The following is a 22014-nucleotide window of genomic DNA, read 5'->3' on the forward strand; positions in this document are numbered from 1 at the left end:
AAGCGACTTCATCGAAACCCGCTTCGTAGTGGCCGAAAAATGACTTGTGAGCTGAACATATCGCAATATTCCATTCGGCAAATATTGAAAAATGAGCTCGGGGTTAAGCCGTTGAAATTCCAAAAAGTGCAAGAACTTACACCTCAACAGAAAGAAAATAGACTCAAAAGAGCTAAAGAGTTGCTTCGCTTGGCCGATAGTGGTGAACTGCCGAATTTGGTTTTCTACGATGAGATAACATTCGTTGTTCAGCAGTTTGTAAACAACAACAAAACAAAATGATCGTGTTTACTTGCCAAAGAGGTCAGCTGAAAATGTGCACCTTCGGTTGGCTACCAGAACTCAAGCGCCGGCCATGGTAATGGTGTGAGCCATAACGCCATAACAGCCGATGGTCGCTCTCCGCTCGTATTAATCAACCGTGGCATCAGAATAAATGCCGAATATTATCGCGAAAATATTCTGGAGGGTGTAGCCTTGAAGGGGTAAGCCTTGGGCACACAAATATTTTGGCCGCAGACCTTGGACATTTCAACAGAACTCTGTAGCATCGCAAAATGGGGTTCCTCGCTTTATTTCCAGCGCACAATGGCCACAAAAATCTCCGGATACCAATCCATTGGACTCTAGTGTCTGGAGTATTTTGGAAAGCAAGTTTGGCACGATCACCTCAAGCAAGCGATTCGCCGGGAATGGGTCAAAATACCGCTGAGCAACATTCGGGCAGCGTGTGACGGTTTCATTGTCCGTTTGAAGGCCATAATTCGTGCCAAAGGTGACCAATTCGAAAAAATCTAAACTTATTCTAAAATTTGATACTATTTCCGACATGTTTTCGCTTTCATTCAATAAAATTTAAAAAAAAAATATAAATTATGGCGTTTGACTCGGTTGCAGTTTTTAATCTCGCCCTGTATAATGACTCCTTTAAGGGTGTCTACAAAGACTGTAAAGACCCCTTTGAAGTCGTTTACAAAGACCCTTTGCGACGTCTATAAAATGCCTTTGAAGATCCCATAAAAAGCGTCTAAGAGGGTGTCAATAGAGACACCATTAAACTCACTTACGGCATTACAAATAATCATTTAATGGCGTCTATAAATAATTAAGAAGGACGTATATAAAGCCTCATTATCGCGTCTATAAAAAAACTCTTAAGAGGCCCCTTATGGGAGTCAATAAAAACGTCTTTAGGGACGTCCATAAATACCTCTTTAGTGGTGTCTTCCTCAGTTCCTGAATTTGTTTCTGTTGAAAAATCCTTCCCCAGGACCTGAAAATGTTTTTCTATAAAAAAATCCTACTTCAGCTCCAGAGGAAGTCTTTTTCTTCTCTTGAATAACAGACCTTTACAAAATCTTTAAATACTCTCTAGAGCACTTCTGGGAAGAGAGAGAAATATTTTGTGAATAAAGAGAGGGATCTTCTTGATCTATATTTCCTTAATAAGTTATGAAGGAGATCTTCTAGAGATATTGTACGGATAAATGATTTTCCAAGGATATTTCATAAATAAAGGACATTCTAAAAGTTTTCTATGAATAGAAGACGTTTGAGGTGGACATACCTCTTACAGATTTTTTGTATTGGTATCTCGAAATTTTTGTGAAGATTTACAAAAATTGAACGGTCATTTATAAATCCTTATGTTCCCTATGTCCTTCCATTTTCCCTTATCCTAGAAAATCATATCAACATATTTTCAAAATTGTCACTCACCTGCACTTGAAATATTGTCACCGTATCGTCCAACATTTGTATTCGCACCGTCAACTTCTTGCCCCCCCGATGACGGGGTGTGGAGGGTGTGCCATCAACACCAGATGGTGTGCTCAACGAGTGTTTCATATTGGAGCCGACCATGTAGCATTCATCTGTGTTACGGCCGCCACCGCCGCCACCACCACCAATGCTGCCCATGTCTGCAGCACCACCGCCGCCGCCACCCACTTTCGACCTCTCGACCAGAGACATTTTGTACAACAATTTGTATGATTTGTTGTTGGCAAATCGAAGGAACAAATAAAGGACAACAACAACGATGACGACAACAACAATGGGGATGTAGATATAGCTGGAGACGTTGTCAGTGTAGATACTGGTGCTGGAAATCTAAGGATTGGTAGGTGCTACGTTGCGGAAATCGTGCTTATAAAACAAAAAAGCTTAAGGCTTAGATTTCGGATTTTTCGTGAACACAATTTCTTTGGGGTTTCAAAAATTCACTTTTTTTTGAGGTTAGAAAAATATTTGGAAATTTTGTTTTTGAATGAAAAAAAAAAACAGAACTAAAAATAATTCTAATTCCGGAATGTTGCGGTTACATTTAAATGCCAAGGGAGTTAGAAATTAATAAAAATTTGGAGCGCAGCTAAGCTTAGCTAGCCAACAATGTGATAGTTTTTGTTGTTGATTCTCTCTATGAAGTCGTTAAATCGCAGCTTTTCGTGGTCTTCGTTCTCATAGCAGGAAATAGAATTGGATGTGTAAAGAGGGCTGTGTGCTCTTCTACTACTAACTCAACTACATGAGTTGCTGGAGAGGGGCGGGGGGTTGGGTTGAAGCTCCACGCACGAGCTTTGTTTGTTGTTCTTGCACTTGTCCCTCCCAGGTGTCTTGCACTACTCTGTCGCGTTGTGTAGTTCTCAAGTGTTTGTTTGCAGCAGTGGTTGGAGGGGAAGGCGTCTCTCTGTGTCTCTGCGACGACTTCTTGAGATGATGCTGCTTAACTGGTGTTGCTGTCTGAAGAGGAGCAAGGAGTGTGGGGACTGGGTGTATATGCGTGGGAGGAAATCTCTTCAAATGTGATGCAGTTTCAAAATCGTTCGATTCGTTTCAAATGTTCTTCGCTTGGCTTTTCCAAAGAAACGGCTTGTCAGGTTCTTTGCTTTTTTGCTTTTGTTTTTATTTCACTCGATCCAGATTTCTTGATGTTTGTGGATTTTTAAAATGCAAGTGTTGTACTTGATGTTGTTGTTGCCCCTGCAGTTGCTGATGTTGTTGGTCAGTAAATGTTTGCTTTCGTATCGTAGCTTGTTGAAATTGTTTCCCAGATCGAAGAAAACTCCACATCTCGTTGTTGTCATAAAACAGAGTTGCTGCTGCTGTTGGTTTTGTTGTTATTGTTGTTGTTTGGAACGGGTGGAGTTGAGTAAAGTGTCCATTAAAATCTATAAAGAGAAAAAAAGAAGAAGAAAGAAAAAATGTGGGTTAAATTTTAAATATTTAAAAAATAAGTTAAAATTTTAACAGTTTCCGTAAGAATTCTGATGGTTGTATTTGACAGGTTTACGACATTGTATGTGTCGAAAATGTTACCAAAACCATTTAAAAATGTTTTAAATACAAAATCATTCAATTTTCAAGCAAAAATTGAAAATGTCAAAAATGTCACAAACTTGTAAAAAATGTATAAAATGTTGAAAAACTAAATTTTTACCATATTTTGACACAAAATATTGCTAAAAAACAAAAATTTTCAATTTTTAACCAAAAATTGAAAATGTCAAAAATGTCACAAACTTGTAAAAAATGTATAAAAAGGTAAAAAACTAAATTTTTACCTTATTTTGACACAAAATATGAATAAAATACAAAAATTTTAAATTTTCAACAAAAAATTGAAAATGTCACAAACTTGTAAAAAGTGTATAAAAAGGTCAAAAACTAAATTTTTACCGTATTTTGACACAAAATATGAATAAAATACAAAAATTTTCAATTTTCAACAAAAAATTGAAAATGTCAAAAATGTAACAAACCTGTAAAATATGTATAAAAAGGTCAAAAACTAAATTTTCGCAATATTTTAACATGAAATATGAGTGTTTGACTCAAGGCAGTCAAGGAAATGTCATTGTCGAAAATGTCAAAAATGTATATTTGTGTATAGAAGTGTATAAAAGTGTCAAAAACTCCGAAATAATTATACTTTACGACTAAAATGAAGTTACCTAGGACTAATTATAAGAATTAAGCACAAGAAAATCATGTTTATTATATTTGACATAGTTTTATACAGGTTTAAGACATGTAAATATTATGGAAATATCGAAAACAATGAGAATACATGTTTTAAGTGACATGAGCAATGAGTATTTGACCCAACGCAGTGAGAGAAAAATCAATGTCGAAAATGTCTAAAACGTATATTTGTGTATAAAAGTGTCTAAAACTCTGAAATGCGTATAACTTCGGACTGAAATTAAGTTACCCAGAATACATAATCAATATTAAGCTCAAGTAAATCATTTTTATTATACTTTACATAGTTTTATACAGGTTTACGACATGTAAAAAATGTGTAAATGTCGATTATAAGACGTATACGTTCTAAAGATGTTTTTAATGCATAAAAAAGTAATTATAAGTAAAATTTGTGTTATTATGGTCCAATGTACCAAATGTCAAAAATGTCACAAACTTGTAAAAAATCTATAAAAAAGGCGAAAACTAAATTTTCGCAATATTTTGACATGAAATATGAGTATTTGACCCAAGGCAGTCAAGGGAATGTTAATGTCGAAAATGTCAACAACGAATGTTTGTGTATAAAAGTGTCTAAAACTCTGAAATGCGTATAACTTAGGACTGAAAATAAGTTACATAGAAAACATAATCAATATAAAGCTAAAGAAAATCATTTTCATTATATTTGACACAGTTTTACACAGGTTTACGACATGTAAAAATGTGTAAATGTCGATTATAAGGCGTATATATTCTAAAGATGTTTTAAATGCATCAAAAATAAATTATAAGCAAAATTTGTGTTATTAGGGTCCAAAGTTCCAAATGTCAAAAATGTCACAAACATGTAAAAAATGTATAAAAGGGTCAAAAACTAAATTCTTGTACTATTTCGACACAAAATATGAGTATTTGATTCATGGGAGTCAAGAGAATGTCAATGTCGAAAATGTAAAAAACGTATATTTGTGTATAAAAGTGTCAAAAACTCTGAAATTTGTATAACTTCGGACTGAAATAAAGTTACCCAGAATACATAATCTATATTAAGCTTAATAAAATCATTTTTATTAAATTTTACATAGTTTTATACAGGTTTACGACATGTAAAATTATTGTAAATATGGAAAACATTTATAATATATCTTGAACATTTTTTTAATGTCTCAAAATGAAATTATAAGCAAAATATGTGTTATTAGAATCCAATGTACCAAATGTCAAAAATGTCACAAACCTGTAAGAAATGTATAAAAAGGTCGAAAAATACGTTTTTGCAATATTTCGACATAAAATATGTGTTTTTGACCCAAAACAGTCAAAAAAGAAATCAATGTCGAAAGTGTCAAAAATGTATATTTGTGTATAAAAGTGTCTAAAACTCTGAAATGCGCATAACTTCGAACTGAATTTAAGTAACCCAAAATACATAATCAATATTAAGCTCAAGAAAATCATTTTTATTATATTTGGCAAAGTTTTATACAGGTTTACGACATGTAAAAACTGTGTAAATGTCGATTAACAGGTGTATAGGTTCTAAAGATGTTTTAAATACATCAGAAAGAAATTATAAACAAAATTTGTGTTATTAGGATCCAATTTACCAAATATCAAAAATGTCACAAACGTGTAAAAAATGTATAAAGGTGAAAAAACTTAAGAAAATACAATGTTTTGACATAAAATATGTGTTTTTGACCCAAAGCGGTCAAAAAAGAAATCAATGTCGAAAATGTCTAAAACGTATATTTGTGTATAAAAGTGTCTAAAACTCTGAAATGCGTATAAATTAGGACTGAAATTAAGTTACCCAGAATACATAATCAATATTAAGCTCAAGAAAATCATTTTTATTATATTTGACATAGTTTTATACAGGTTTACGACATGTAAAAAATGTATAAATGTTGATTATAAGGCGTATACGTTCTAAAGATGTTTTAAATGCATCAGAATAAAATTATAAGCAAAATTTGTGTTATTGGGGTTCAATGTACCAAATTTGTATAACTTCGGATCAATATTAAGCTCAAGAAAATCATTTTTATTATATTTGACATAGTTTTATACAGGTTTACGACATGTAAAATATGTGTAAATTTCAAATATAAGGCGAATACGATGTTTTTAATGCATAAAAAAGTAATTAAAAGTAAAATTTGAGTTATTAGGGTCCAATGTACCAAATGTCAAAAATGCCACAAACTTGTAAAAAATGTAAAAAAAGACGAAAACTAAGTTTTCGGAATATTTTAACATGAAATATAAGTATTTGACTCAAGGCAGTCAAGACACAATGTGGACACAATGGACACAATGTACCAAATGTCACAAACATGTAAAAATGTCTAAAACTAATTTTTTACCATATTTTGACACAAAATATGAGTATTTGACCCAATACGGCCAAGGGTACGACAATGTCAAAAATGTATAAATTTCTCAAAAACTGTGATATTTCAAGATCTCCTTCTGCCGAAGATCTTGAAATGGGATTTCGTAAAGGTCGCCAGTCTTATACCCAGAGAAATTAAAGTATATACGTTCCTGTCTATTATAGCCTATTAGAAAGTATTTGATCTTGGGATCTAACTATGTCTATTGTAGAGCTCTAGAGGATCCTCTGTATACGGAAGCACCTGATAGAGTTTATCAAAGCCCAGGAGAACATCTACTGTTTATAGAAGCGCTATAGATGGTAATATGTCTGTCATAGAACATAAAAGAGTCTTCGGATTATAAAAGATCTTTACTATGTATTTTGTCAAGGGTCTTAGAAGTTCTCTAAAGGGTTTTCTGTCCATAGAAATGTTACAGATAGCCTTCTGTCTGTAGAAACCTCTAGGTATTATTTTAACTTAAGAACTACTCCGGAAGATATTTTGCCGGAAGAATATTTTATGTATAAAAGCCTCTATAGAATGTCATTTTTTTGGACGTCCTCTCAAGGTTCGATTTTTAGAATTCCTAGGTATTTGGTATATAAAAGCCCTCTGAAGAGGCTTTCGTCTATTGAATCTTTCCTTTGTATATTAAAGCTCTCTAGAAGTCTCTCTAGAGGGCTTTCGGTTAATACAAGACCTCCGGTAGGTCTCTTGTCTATAGAAGCCCTCTGGAGGCATTAGAAGTGACCTTCTCTAATTGAACCCTTCCCTCGTCTATAAAAGCTCTCTAGAAGATCTGCTGTCTGCCGAAAACTTGATAGGGTTTTCGGGGTAATACAAGGTCTCCGGTAGGTCTTTTGTCTATAGAAGCCTTTATCCTTAGTGAACCTCTCGCTGATATGCTATAGGTAAATGTACTCCTTCTTCTTCTTTGTGGTCTACAAATGTAGAAGGACCTACAAAGCAATATATGGAATTTCCCTTAAAAGTCTTGAATCTCTTCAGGGCTTTGGACTCTTAAAATTCTATGAAAATCTTCAGACGGGCCTTCTTTTTATGGAATATCAAGTAAAGGCCATTCAATCTATTGGGACTCTCTGAAAGGACAAAGTTTTTTTGTAAAATAACTCGGAAGGTTCCTCTTCTTGTAGAAGAAGTCTACAAGCACTGTAGAAGCTTTGCTGGAAGACCCATTAAAAATTCTTCTGTTGCCCATTGAAGAACTGTAGAAGTTAAAACAATTCGCAATATTATTTTTTATTCAATATCAATATTCAAGTAATATTATGGTCAATATTCTCTTAGAATAATCACCTAGTAGAAGTAGAATAGACTCCTAGAAGGTCCACTAAACACTCTGCTATTGTATACAGAGGAGGTATAAGGGGTCCTGTTTTCCATACTGTTTCTACTCCACGTCCCACTTTTCTCCACTATTTCAAAATAAGTATTTTCGCACAAAACCCCCTCCAACTATGGACACCACATCACTTTAAAAATAACAATGCCATAAATAACTTATATTGCGGTACATTGCTTGCCTATTACAAATTCCTGGGAAATCCTCGTCTCCAGTGGTGCAATACCATAATTGTGAATGATGGCCATGATGATGATGGCGATACTTATAAATCAAAGAAAGATTTCTTTCAGGTCAACATATTTGGTCAAGATTCCAGAACACGAAAAAAATCTAACAACCAAATTTGCCAATTGTCCAAGAATTCTAGCAAGTACCGATTATGGTCTGCTGATGATGGTGGTGGTGGAATCTCAATCTCAACACACACAATTCCTATTATGGTTAGATTTCTCCTTAAGACCGAGGTAACAAATTTGGACAAGGAATTCTCTTTCTATAGCTTCCCCCCTCCCTTCTCTGTGTGCTCACGGTTCAATTGGAAATTTATTACATTTTTCAAGATTGTTTGTTGCTTCGTATTGTTGTTGTTTTTCTTGTAGCTATTGCTTTGTTGAAGTGATGCATGGTAGCTTGACATTCTGCCACTGCTTACTGCCATGTAATGGCATGGCATGGTTTACTGGCTATCTAATGTCTACGGCTACTGATGACGGTGTTCTTCCCCACTGTCTTCTTGATACTTGTTCTCATCTCATGATATGCAGGCAGGCAGACAAGACGATTTTCCAGCTTTGTGTGACGCTATTTATTTTTCCTACCATTCCCCCTCGAGTCTTCCCTCCTCCTCTCCTCTTCCTCAGCATCATCATCTTTGCTCTGACGGAGTTGTTGTAAACTGGAACAGAATTCAAAACTATGCCACGTCAATCACGGGCGAAAAAAAAACTTCTCTAAGAACCAGCAAAGCCAGCATGTTCTGTCAAAAAGCCTTATCCTCTGTTCGCTATATTCTAATGGTTGTTGCTGCCGCTGTTTTTGTTGTTAAAACTTACTTTTCTTCTGCTTCGTCTTCTTGAGCATTGAGAACATACTTGAGTAGTTTTTCATATAAGTGTACTATGGCAAAATAAAGGGAAAAGTTATTCCGCCAAGAGGAGGACTTGGCATTTAAAATGAATTTGAATTTTTGTAACTTTGAAGATCTTCGCTTTTTAAAATTGAATTATTTTTCGAAATTGGATTATTTAAAAGGTATGCAATATCGTTTGAGGCGTTTTGTTGTAAAGGAAACTCCAACTACTGACCATGGATTTTTAAGAGGAGAAGGAAGTCCCTTCTAAGGGTTATTTTGAAGAACCCTATTGAAACTGGTCAAATTGGGAGTGTGAAACTAACCTTCGATTAGATTTAAGGCATACCATGTTGCGTATGACTAACGACGTTACTTATACGCTGTTGATTATTTTGAAGGCGTACCATGCTGCGTATGACTATCGACATTACTTATACGCTCTGGATATTTTTCGATTCGCTACTGAAGTAATTATGACTCTAAACGATACCTGGAAGAACTCTGAAAGCTCTTCTATTTAAAAAATACACCTTAAACGCTTATCTATTAACAAGGGATACCTTGCAATAATTGGGACCTACCGAAAACCCTTTAAAAAATCTTCTATCTGTACTACCATTACCAGGTCCCCCTTCTAAAACCCTCATATCGCCCCCGGTCAAAATCAAAGGCCATGAATTGATGACATAGTTATCATCAATATTCTCACTATCATCATTACCCCCCTGACACTTCTACAGCTACGACCCTTTTGGCATAACCTTCACTTTTTGACTTAGATTTTCATAATTTAATGCTCAGACGATGCTCAAATTGTTTGGTGCGAAAAACTCATATCCAGCAAAATAATAAAAAATATTATCCAAGAACAAAATGACGGATGGATGGCAGGATGGATGATGGAGAGAATGGATGCCTGCCTCCTCGAATGCTGACAACATGTAAAGATGAATGGATATGGAATGCAGCTGCAGCAGCTACAGCTATGCAGAATATGAAATTCTAGATTATGAAATATTACCGTAGTTATGCTCATACATGGTATAGTCATGCCTACGGTTTGTGAGTGAATTTTGCCTGGTAATGACTTTTTCTAAACTTCGTTAGAGAGAGATAAATTTGCAAGATGAGGAAGTTCTTTTTTTTTTTTTTTTTTTGAAATATAAATTAATTTCAAGGAGATTTTGTTACACAAAGGTTTCGCAGAGAAGAAATAAAAGATCCCTTGAAAAGACTTCTGAGCAAATATGACAAAACGGTGATTCCATACATATATTCCCTAGGGAGACCAGAAGGGCTACTCTGCTCTTCTATGAGCAGAAGAGCTGCTGCTCCTCTGTGACGAGAAGAACTACTGCTCTTCGGTGACGAGAAGAGCTGCTGCTCCTCTGTGACGAGAAGAGCTACTGCTCTTCTATGACAAGAAGAGCTTCTTCTGATCTTCTATGACAAAAAGAGCTTCTTCTGTTCTTCTTTGACATTAAGAGCTTCTTCTGTTCTTCTTTGAGAGGAAGAGCTTCTCTACTCTTCTATGAGCGGAAGAGCTTCCCTGCTCTTCTATGAGCAGAAGAGCTTCCCTGCTCTTCTATGAGCAGAAGAGCTTCTGTTCTTCTGTGACGAGAAGAGCTTCTCTTTTTCTGTGACGAGAAGAGCTTCTGTTCTTCTGTGACGAAAAGAGCTTCTGCTCTTCTGTGGCCAAAAGAGCTTCTGCTCTTCTGTGGCCAAAAGAGCTTCTGCTCTTCTGTGGCCAAAAGAGCTTCTGCTCTTCTGTGGCCAAAAGAGCTTCTGCTCTTCTGTGGCCAAAAGAGCTTCTGCTCTTCTGTGACCAGAAGAGCTTCTGCTCTTCTGTGACCAGAAGAGCTTCTGCTCCTCTATGACCAGAAGAGCTTTTGCTACTCTATGACCAGAAGAGCTTTCACTCCTCTATGACCAGAAGAGCTTTCACTCCTCTATGACCAGAAGAGCTTTCGCTCTTCTACGGAGAAGACCTTCTGCAGCTCTTCTGCGGAGAAGACCTTCTGCAGCTCTTCTGCGGAGAAGACCTTCTGCAGCTCTTCTGCGGAGAAGACCTTCTGCAGCTCTTCTGCGGAGAAGACCTTCTGCAGCTCTTCTGCGGAGAAGACCTTCTGCAGCTCTTCTGCGGAGAAGACCTTCTGCAGCTCTTCCGAGGAGAAGACCTGCTTCAGCTCTTCTGAGAAGAAGACCTGCTTCAGCTCTTCTGAGGAGAAGACCTGCTTCAGCTCTTCTGAGGAGAATACCTGCTTCAGCTCTTCTGAGGAGAATACCTGCTTCAGCTCTTCTCTGAGGAGAAGACCTGCTTCAGCTCTTCTCTGAGGAGAAGACCTGCTTCAGCTCTTCTCTGAGGAGAAGACCTGCTTCAGCTCTTCTCTGAGGAGAAGACCTGCTTCAGCTCTTCTCTGAGGAGAAGACCTGCTTCAGCTCTTCTCTGAGGAGAAGTCCTGCTTCAGCTCTTCTCTGAAGAGAAGACCTGCTTCAGCTCTTCTCTGAGGAGAAGACCTGCTTCAGCTCTTCTCTGAGGAGAAGTCCTGCTTCAGCTCTTCTCTGAGGAGAAGACCTGCTTCAGCTCTTCTCTGAGGAGAAGACCTGCTTCAGCTCTTCTCTGAGGAGAAGACCAGCTTCAGCTCTTCTCTGAGGAGAAGACCTGCTTCAGCTCTTCTCTGAGGAGAAGACCTGCTTCTGCTCTTCTATGAGAAGACCTGATTCAGCTCTTCTATGAGAAGACCTTCTACAGCTCTTCTATGAGAAGACCTTTTGTTATTCTATGGGAAGGCCTTCAGCTCTTCTATGAGAGGACCTTCTGGTCTTCTATGAGAAGACCTTTAGTACCTTTTTTACACTTTTTTTTCAATTTAAAATAATACCATTTAGCCAACATAGAACCCGAATACACACCCCAAATATCCACAACTACATTACCATCATCATTATGGTCATAATCATAGCACTAAATTGCAGTACGATAGGACGATGAGTCCTCGCTACTAGTCAAATTGAAGAAAATATGTTTGAGTTTCATGGTAGCCATGACAGTCACAGCAACTCCCTACACCATTTCCCAAACTGCAGTCGATGCCTGGGGGACATTTCAAATATGTTTTATTTTGAAGCGTGGTAGTTTTTTGTGGTGCCCCACCCAAACTCATTACGGGCTCCCCGATCCGCTATTTTCACTGCTAATGACACCGGGATGGTTGGCACTTCACGTATTTGTTGATTCTGTGTCTGTGTCACAACACAAGTGCTGTGCAAAAAGGAGAAACAAAGAGTTCCCTAAATGCGCCAAGTGCCGTCTCCAGAGTCAAAACAAGTACTGCTACTCCATATTATGTGAAAATAAGAAAAAGTATTCCTCCCCCTCCCTCCTTGTCTTTGCTGCAACTCTTTCCGCTGTCGTCACAATGCTCATCATTATCTATTTGTGGCTGCCCCGGCATATAGCATTGTCCCCGGCTGTCTGTTCCTGGATTTTTTGTTTTAACAAATTGGGATTAAATGTTATATTTTCTCACATTGTTGTTGTTGCCTCTCTTTTTTCTAGTCTAAACAAAAGGAGTGACAGTCTTTATGTTTATCATCATTATCTTCACCATCATTATTTTGTAGTTTGTTTGACATCACTTCCCCTTTGTAGTTGTTGTTTCAATGGAAACGCCAACCCTATGAGCCCATCATTAACTAGTCATCTTTTTTCTGTGAGCCTCTTAGCAGCTATTGTAGACAACTTCAGCTCAAAAGTGTCAATGTAGCAAAAGCACGGAATTTAATTATAAACACTTCGTCATAGTTCATTGGACAGGTGAGAAGTTGAACGAAAAAAGAAAAATAATTGAATGGAGTTAAAAAATGACAGAGGTACTTTTTCAAAAAGATTTCTGCTAAAGATGGAATACCCTTGCTTAGGGAAGATACTCTATAGATAATACTTGGAAAATATTCTTTAAAAAATCCAAGTCCATGGGCCCCTGAAAAATATTCTTTAAAAAATCCAAGTCCATGGGCCCCTGAAAAATATTCTTTAAAAAATCCACGTCCAAGGGCCCCTGAAATATATTCTTTAAAAGATCCACGTCTATGGGTCCTTGAAAAATATTCTTTAAAAAATTCGGGTCTACGGGTCCTTGAAAACTATTCTTTAAAAAATCCACGTCAATGGGTCCTTGAAAAATATTCTTCCCCATCTAACGAACTTTGGAAACTTTTCTTTAAAAAATCCACGTCTATGAGTGGGTCCTGGAGAAATTTTCTTTAAAAAATTCACGTCTATGAGTGGGTCCTGGAGAAATTTTCTTTAAAAAATCCACGACTATGGATGGGTCCTTGAAAAATATTCTTTTAAAAATCCACATTTGATGGTTCTTTAAAAAAATCCACGTCTATGGGTCCCTGAAAAATATTCTTTAAAAAATCTACGTCCATGGGCCCCTGAAAAATATTCTTTAAAAAATCCACGTCTATGAGTGGATCCTAGAGAAATTTTCTTTAAAAAATCCACGTCTATGGGTGGGTCCTGGAGAAATTTTCTTTAAAAAATCCACGTCTATGGGTGGGTCCTGGAGAAATTTTCTTTAAAAAAATCCACGTCTATGAGTGGGCCCTGGAGAAATTTTCTTTAAAAAATCCACGTCTATGGGTGGGTCCTGGAGAAATTTTCTTTAAAAAAAATCCACGTCTATGAGTGGGTCCTGGAGAAATTTTCTTTAAAAAATCCACGTCTATGTGTGGGTCCTGGAGATTTTCCATTGGCTTAAAATATGTTCTTTTAAAAAATTCACGTTTATGTGTCTTTGAAAATATTCTTCTGCAGGTCTTCTTCGGATCTTCTACGGAGAAAAGACCTTCTCCAGTGTTCTCATAGACCCAAGACTTTCTTCAAGTCTTCCTTAAACCGAAGACTTTTTTAAGGTGAAAACCTTTTACAAGACTTTCAGTCTACTACAGACATAAGAACTTCTATAGCTCTTCTAGTACAGAAGACCCTATAAAGCTCTTCTAGAACCGACAAATTTCTATAGTTCTTTTTAGATACAAGACCATCTTAAGGTCTTCTAGAGAAAGAGAGATAAGACTTTCCTCAGGTCTTCGATACACATAAGACTTCTTTCAGGTTTTCTATGGACAGAAAACCTAATCCATGTCTTCTATGGTCCGAAGACCTCCATCAGGTCTTCTACAGACAGAATATCATCTCCAGTGTTCTTATAGACCTTCTTATAGACCTTCTTCAAGTCATCCATAGACCGAAGGCGTTTTAAAATCTCTTATTGCCTGAAAACCTTCTACAAGACTTTCAGTCTACTACAGACAAAATACCTTTTAGTACAGAAGACCCTCTATAGGTCCTTTACCACAGAAGACCTTAAGGTTCTTTTACAGACCTTAAGGTCTACTAGAGAGTGAAGACTTTTCTCAGATCTTCGCTACACATAAGACCTTCTTCAGGTGATATATGGACATTAAAACTAATGCACTTCTTCTATGGTTAGAAGACCTTCTTCTGGTGATATATGGACAGAAAACCTAATCCACGTTTTCTATGGTCATTAGACCTTCTTCATGTCTGCTATGGACAGAGAACCTTCTCCACATTTTCTTCTCCATAGAAGACCGGATTATATTCTTCTTAGAAGACCTTTTTGCCTTTTGCGTAACTTTTCCTCATTAAATAATATAGAACTTTCTCCACAGAAGTCCAGAATGTCCTCTTTATGTTGCCTGTGTTTTTTTTTTTTTGTGCCGATACACTGCAGACATTATTCAAATGAAAAATTAAAGCTCAATTAACAACCAAAGATAATTGGGAAAATGCTATTAAAATTATGCTGAAGCATGACGACAACACGTGGGTACTGAAAACGTTTTTTTTTTTAAATTGGACTAACGGATCCCTAATATCCCTACAATTATCCAGAGGATGAAAAGGAAAACAAGGAGAAAAACAAAAATGATTTTTAGGTAATTGGGAAATTCACAAAAGCTATTAATTTCCAGGATAATTTTTCTTCTCTCCCTCTATGCCAGGCCAGCCAGCAAATCCTTGATGGGACCTAAGGTATACTTTGAATTATCCTTTAAAATTGCTGGTCTTCTATACCTTCTCATCTTGGGTGTGGTTGGGAAGAGAAGTAATTTTTTATATTCAAATTTCATGACGCCGTTGGCCTCTTTTTCCCCTTTCGAATGATTCTCTTCACCCTTGTTGCACCCTTTTGTTCCGGAATTAAATTTAATTTAACGGAATTATTCAAATTTGTTTCACTTGTGTGCAAAAGGGGACGTGGATTCATCCATAATTCCCATATTATAACAAAGGCATGTGGAAGACGACAGCAGATGATTTAAAAGATTAGCAATTGTCTGTGGTGTTGGGTCAGGCATACAGCATTGGGTCAGTGAATTACAATCGGGAAAACTTAGGACGATTTTTTATGAAAATTTCGATGCTTACTCAGAAACATACAACTCCGAATTTCAAGTTTAGAAATATGAAGGAGTCCTCAAGAATAGGAGACTTCCGAACTGATATAACTGTGTGTATGGTTTTATGTGAGCACTTATGTTACCTTCTCTCCCACCTACTTTGCCTTTTCTCCGGGTGAATACAATACGTCTACCAACGCCCCCATAAAAGTGAGTACCAGTTTGCTCGCATGTATTCGGAAAGGGTCCTACTTGATTAGGAACGGAACTTAGCTAAACTAATGATTTTCTATGTGTGAGGCAGCCGGTTGAGTCACCCGTGATTTGAGTACAAACCATTGCCATAGCGGGGCCTCCCACAAAGGGGGCCAACACCAACAACCAGGCTAGATCCAAATATATTGACAAAAGGTCTTGGTAACTCCAATGGTATGGGACCAGGATATCAAAGACCTTCTTAAGGACTTTTAGAGATAGCAGACCTTCTTTAGGACCTCTACAGATAGCAGACCTTCTTCAGGCCTTTATAGGTAGAAGAACTTCTACAGGTCTTCGATCACCTGAAGTCTTCTATAAAGCTAAGACCTTCTCTAGGAATGCTAGAGTCAGAAGACCTCCTTCTGGTCTTCTGAGGATAGAAGTCATGCTTCTCAAGGGCTTTTAGAAATAGAAAGAAAGAAATAGAAGACCTCTTCAAGGTCTTTTAGAGACAGCAGACCTTCTTTAGGATTTCTACAGATAGAAGAGCTTCTTCGGGCCTTTATAGATAGAAGAACTTCAACAGGTCTTCAATCACCTGAGATCTTCTATAAAAATAACTCTTTCTCCAGGAATGCTAGAGTCAGAAGACCTCCTTCTGGTCTTCTGAGGATAAAAATCATGCTTCTCAAGAACTTTTAGAGATAGCAGACCTTCTTTAGGACTTCTACAGATAGAAGACCTTCTTCAGGCCTTTATAGATAGAAGAACTTCTACAGTCCATCGATCACCAGAGGTCTTCTATAAAAATAAGACCTTCTCCAGGAATTCTAGAGTCAGAAGACCTCTTTTTGGCCTTCTGAGGGTAGAATTCATGCTTCTCAAGTACTTTTAGAGATAGCAGACCTTCTTTAGGACTTCTACAGATAGAATGCCTTCTTCAGGCCTTTATAGATAGAAGAACTTCTATAGGTCTTCGATCACCTGAGGTCGTCTGTGAAAATAAGACCTTCTCCAGGAATGCTACAGTCAGAAGACCTCCTTCTGGCCTTCTGAGGATAGAAGTTATGCTTCTCAAGGACTTTTAGAAATAGCACACATTTTTTCGAATTTCTACAGATAGACGACCTTCTTCAGACCTTTATAGATAGAAGAACTTCTATAGGTCTTCGATCACCTGAGGTCTTCCATAAAAATAAGACCTTCTCCAGGAATTCTAGAGTCAGAACACCTCTTTCGGGTCTTCTGAGGATAGAAGTCATGCTTCTCAAGAACTTTTAGAGATAGCAGACCTTCCTTAGGACTTCTACAGATAGAAGACCTTCTTCAGGCGTTTAAAGAAAAAATATCTTCTATAGAGCTTCGATCACCTGAGGTCTTCCATAAAACTATGACCTTCTCCAGGAATGCTAGAGTCAGAAGACTTCTTTCTGGTCTTTTGAGGATAGAAGTCATGCTTCTCAAGGACTTTTAGAGATAGCAGACCTTCTTTAGGACTTCTATAGATAGAAGACATTCTTCTGGCCTTTATAAATAGAAGAATATCTATAGGTCTTCGATCACCTGAGGTCTTCTATAAAAATTAAACCTTCTCCAGGAATTCTATAGTCAGAAGACCTCCACCTAGACCTACACCTAGTCTTTTTCAAAAAAGAAGACTTTCCTCATTTCTACAGAAGACATTCTTCGTCATCTCAACTTAAATAACTTCAGAAGGAGTATTCCAAACTCAATCCCGAAGTTTCAAAATATTTTTTAGGGAACCATCAAAGTTTCCCACCAAAAGTGACGTTTTTAGATTCTTCTGACCAATAAAGATATTCATATCAGCAAAGAAAATCTAAGTCCCCTTATTCTATTTTTTCCTCCCCATCCCCATTCAACGACCCAATGCCGTAGCTTCCCAGTCCCACTGCACTTGTATTGAGATTATAAAAACTAATGAAGTTAAATATAAATATAATTTATTTTATTCTCTGTTCTTTTTTTCCACAAATTTGCCATAATCAGTCCAATCAGCCAACACTCAGGCCAGAAGTAGAACCAGTGCAAACTTATTGTCATGCCAGCTGAGTTATTTATTTAAAAGCATCCATACATACAAACAAACATACTCGTAATCATACAAAACATTCGGATGACAACAATTATTTCTGTGACAAATCTGTGAAAAACACACAGAAACAGAATGCAATTCGTGGTGAGGATTCACACGGAAAAGGGGTGGGGTAGCTCCACAAACAAAGAATCAACCACACACAATCAGAGACGCCCAGAATATTGTGGAGGAAATACATATAAACAAAGATGATGAGCATGATGATGATGATGACGATGACTGTCATGACGTTGCGGTTAATGGCGATGATGACAAGAATATTTTTATTTATTTTAAAAAATATGTATTTCCAAGTCAGGGCCACAATGAAGAGTGTTGAAGGTCTTCTATATATAGAGAAGGAGTAAAGAGGTTATATATACGCCGAGGACCTGGAGAGAGTCTTCATAAGAAAGAAGGATCAGGTTCCACGTTATTCAGGTCTTCAAAATCCAGAAGACATTTATCAATTATTCAATGGACAGAGCACCTTTTTTCAGATCTTCGATAGAAGGAAGAGCTTCAGCGGGTACTTTATGGACAGAATATCATCTCCAGGTTCTCTAAAATCAGAAGACCTTCTTAAGGACTTCTATAGAGAAGAAGGTCTAGTTCAACTTTTCCATAAAAAGTCCTCCATTCGAGTCTACCTCTGGGTGTTCTAAAAACAGAAGAAAATTTTCCGAAGCCACTTAAAAGTTCCTCTATCCAAGAGTGCCTTTCACAGATTTTATTACTGTAGAGAAACTTCTCCAGGGCTTCTATAAATAAGGAACTTGCCCTCTTCCACTATAGATGGGTGCTCGAAAATCTGTAGAAGTTCTTTTATCTATAAAAACCTGAAGAAAGACTTCTGTCTGTAGAAGTCCTGAAAAAGGTTTGCTATCTCCAAAAGTCTTTGAGAAGGTATTCTATCCCTGGAAGACATGAAGAGGAAATTCTATAGCTAAAAGTCCTGAAGCAGGTATTCTGTCTCAAGAAGACCTGAATCAGGTCTTCTGTCTATAGAAGGCCTGAAGATGGTCTTCTGTCTTCGAGATCTATATTCTCGAAAGATCTTCTCTAGGCTCAGGTGATCTTCTATAGAGAGATTACCTTCCCAAGGACTTCACTAGGCAGAATACTTCTCCAGGTGTTCTAGAGTCTGTAGATCTTTTCAAGGAGATCTCCTTTATGTCTATCAAAAACAAAATACCATTTTCAGTTCCTAAAGAGACAGAAGATCCTCTAGCTTCTTCAGGTCTTCTAGAGGCAAAAGACATTCCTTAGGTCTTCTATAGACCGAAGACCTTCTAAAGGTCTTCTAAAGACCGAAGACAAAAAATCTTCTTCAGGTTTTCTATAGACCGAAGACTTCAATAGACAGAAGACGTCTTCAGGTCTGCTAGAGGCTGAAGATCTTCTTCAGGTCTTCTATAGACAGAAGATCTTCTTCATTTCTCCCAGATACAGTAGACCTTCTTCAGTCTTCTAGAAATAGATGTACTTCTTGAGGTTTTTAGAGACAGAAGACCTTCTTCAGGGCTTTCAGATACAGAAGACCTTCGTCAGGTCTTCCAGATATAGAAGATCTTCTTCAGGGCTTTCAGATGCAGAAGACCTTCTTCAGGGCTTTCAGATGCAGAAGACCTTTTTCAGGTCTTCCAGCTACAGAAAACCTTCTTCAGATCTTCTAGAGACAGAAGACCTTTTCCAGGTATTCAGTAAACATACGACGTTCTTCGGGTCTTCTAGAGACATATAACGCTTTTCAAGTCATAGACAGAAGGCCTGATTCTTGACAAAGAAGACCTGCTTCAAGCGATGATTATAGCGATATAATCACTTCTGAAGGTCATCTAGAGATGGAAGACCTTCATCAGGTCTTTAAAGATAGAAGAAATTGTACAGGTCTTAGATCACCTGAGCTCTTCCTATAAAAATAAGACCTTTTCCAGGAATGCTAGAGACAGAATACCTCTTTCAGGTCTTCTGCGGATAGAAGTAATGCATCTGGTCTTCTATAGAGAGAAGGCTTCCTTTAAGTTCTCTGTAGGAAAAAGTCCTTCTTCAGGTTTTTTAAATACAGACATCTTGCTTCAGACTTCTATAGGCTTCTGTTGTCCATGTCTTATATACAGAGAAGATTTTCCTCATTTCTACAGAAGACATTCTTTAGGGCTCCAGGAGGTGTTCTTTGTATAGAATATCTTCTATGTATAGAAGTCCTTAGAACTGTCTTCTGGCTTCTGAAATCTTCTGAAATTCATCAGAGAAGAGAAAATCTTCCGAAGTTCCTCTATTCTTGGAATACCTTTGAAAGCTTTTATTATTGTTAAAGGCCTTCAGTAGGTCATCTGTCTTCTGAAGACTTTTAAGTTCTCCTGTCATCTGGAGACCCTTCGTAGGCCTTTTACCTTCCACAGAGCCTTAGAAGGTCTTTTGAACCGCAGTATATACCGCATTGAGTTTTTGTCTGATTGTGTACATATTCTCAAACGTTATTCAATGAAATGTCAAATGCCATTTAGATTATCGATAATTATTTCGTAATTGACACAGATTTTCGTTCGATTCAACGACGACGAAAACAGTAAAAAAATATTGTGGTTTCATTTCATGACGACTACGGCTTTCATCATAAATTCACTTTCATAAATCGAAATTGATTTTCACTCAATGTGGAAAACATGCAAAGCCTTTCATCCGCAAACGCTCGTCATGGCGTGGCATGGCGTGTCAATGGAAATATTTGAATTTTCGTTTTGAGTAGCATGAAACCGAAATGCAATGTGTGTCAATAATCGTTTTTTGTTGATAATAGATTTTTAATGATTTTTTTTTTTTTGATGGCTACTACACAGTCAGAAGACAGCGGGACAGACATGTGCCGAGTCAGATAACATTTACAACGGCAATAATATATTTGTTAGTGGTAACACACCCATCATGACCTACCAAAAGAAAAAAAATACACAAACTATAAAGTACCTGGCCTCGTCGTCGTTATGATGATGATGATGGCATGGCCTGGTCTGGCCGGCCATCAGGCTATTCACACATTGTTGTTGTTGACCAGCACTGCTTGATGACCGACTGACTGACAGAGAATGCATTTTTAGTGCACAAAAAATGAAAGAATAGCTGTTGAAAAAATGCCACTGTAAAAATCAATTAAGGTCGATGGTCTCACAGAGCCTAACCATTGCTGGCTACTCATGCAACGATAAGTGTAACAAAATCTGTTCATATTCTTGCCACTGGACTCAGACACTTCATCTCTCTCTCTCCCTCTCTCGCACTCCCCTCCATCCATCATCGAAGGTAGGTCTAATGGTCATTAATGGTCAAATGCTAATTGACTTCGACACAGCCACGTTGTGGCATTGTTGTAATGGATCCACTGGCCTGGTAATTGATTGATTTGACTGACAATGTAAGTTAAGGCAACAGAGTTGCCAGATCGCCAACGGAAATTGGAAATGTTTTTAATTTAGGAAAGAAAGGACCTTCAATGTAAAGAAGTACTTCTGTAAAGAGAAGACCTACAAAAGGTAGTCTTCCTATAGAAAATCAGAAGAAGGTACTATTTACAAAGAACACCTAGAGAAAGTCGCCTTTCTGTTGAAGACCTGAAAAAGGTGTTCTTATAGACAAACATCTTAGGAAATCTTCAGTTTTCAAAAGTCCTCCTGATGTAAAGGAGGTCTTTTGTATGTAGAAATTTTTGAAGAATGTAGTCTTTCTAATAAACAGCCCGAAGAACATCTTCTCTCTTCTGTATCTATAAAAGGCCTGAAGAATCTTTTCTGTCTATGGAAGACCTGAAGAAGTTCTTCTGTCTTAGAAAAATTAGAGTATATCTTATGTCTTCAGAAGACCTGAATAAGGTTTTTTCTCTATAGAAGTCTTCTCTCTTCTTCTATCTATAAAGAACCTGAAGAGACTCTTCTGTCTATAGAAGACCTGAAGAACTTAACTTGCTTTAGCAGAATTGGAGAACATCTTCTGTCTTAGAGGACTTAAAGAAGGTCTTCTGTTTATAGAAGACCTAAACAAGGTATTCTGCTTAAAGAAGACCAGAAGAAGGTTATCTGTACAGGGAACTCCTGAAGAAGACAAGACTTGAAGAAGTTCCTCTATAGAAGACCTGAAGAAAGTCTTCTGTCTAGAAGAAGATCTGTTATCTGTAGAAGACATGGAGAATGTCTTCTGTCATTAGAAGACTTGAAAAAAATATCCGATGTGTAGATTTGATAAATGTCTCTGTTAATAGAACATCTGAAAAAAGTATCCTGGTATATAGGAGACCTGTATAAGGTATTTTTCTATAGAAATATTGAAGAAGGACTTCGTTCTATAGAAGACCTGAAGATCTTCTGTATATAGAAAACCTGTAAAAGGTCTTCTGTCTACGGAAGACCTGAAGAAGGTCTCCTGTCTATAGACGACCTGAGAAGGTCTTCGGTCTATAGAAGACTCGTAGAAGGTCTTCGGTCTATAGAAGACT

The 22014-nt window shown here is 37.2% G+C and overlaps 1 protein-coding gene across 8 annotated transcripts in view; it reads right to left on the reverse strand.

The window, feature by feature from the left end:
• LOC101895466 (FERM, ARHGEF and pleckstrin domain-containing protein 1) overlaps positions 1-22014 on the reverse strand; it is a 145700-nt gene that overhangs the window by 74985 nt on the left and 48701 nt on the right. For all 8 annotated transcript variants that reach the window (XR_009342382.1, XM_059123378.1, XM_020035102.2 and 5 more), the window contains exon 3: positions 1720-3170. Coding sequence is in view for 7 of the 8 variants with exons in the window: in XM_059123378.1 (XP_058979361.1) it covers positions 1720-1974 (255 nt within the window). In the remaining variant the exon portion in view is untranslated. The remainder of the gene's footprint in view (positions 1-1719; positions 3171-22014) is intronic.

Source organism: Musca domestica, unplaced genomic scaffold, assembly GCF_030504385.1.
Source record: "Musca domestica strain aabys unplaced genomic scaffold, Musca_domestica.polishedcontigs.V.1.1 24, whole genome shotgun sequence".
In the NCBI taxonomy this organism is placed as follows: Eukaryota; Metazoa; Arthropoda; class Insecta; order Diptera; family Muscidae; genus Musca; species Musca domestica.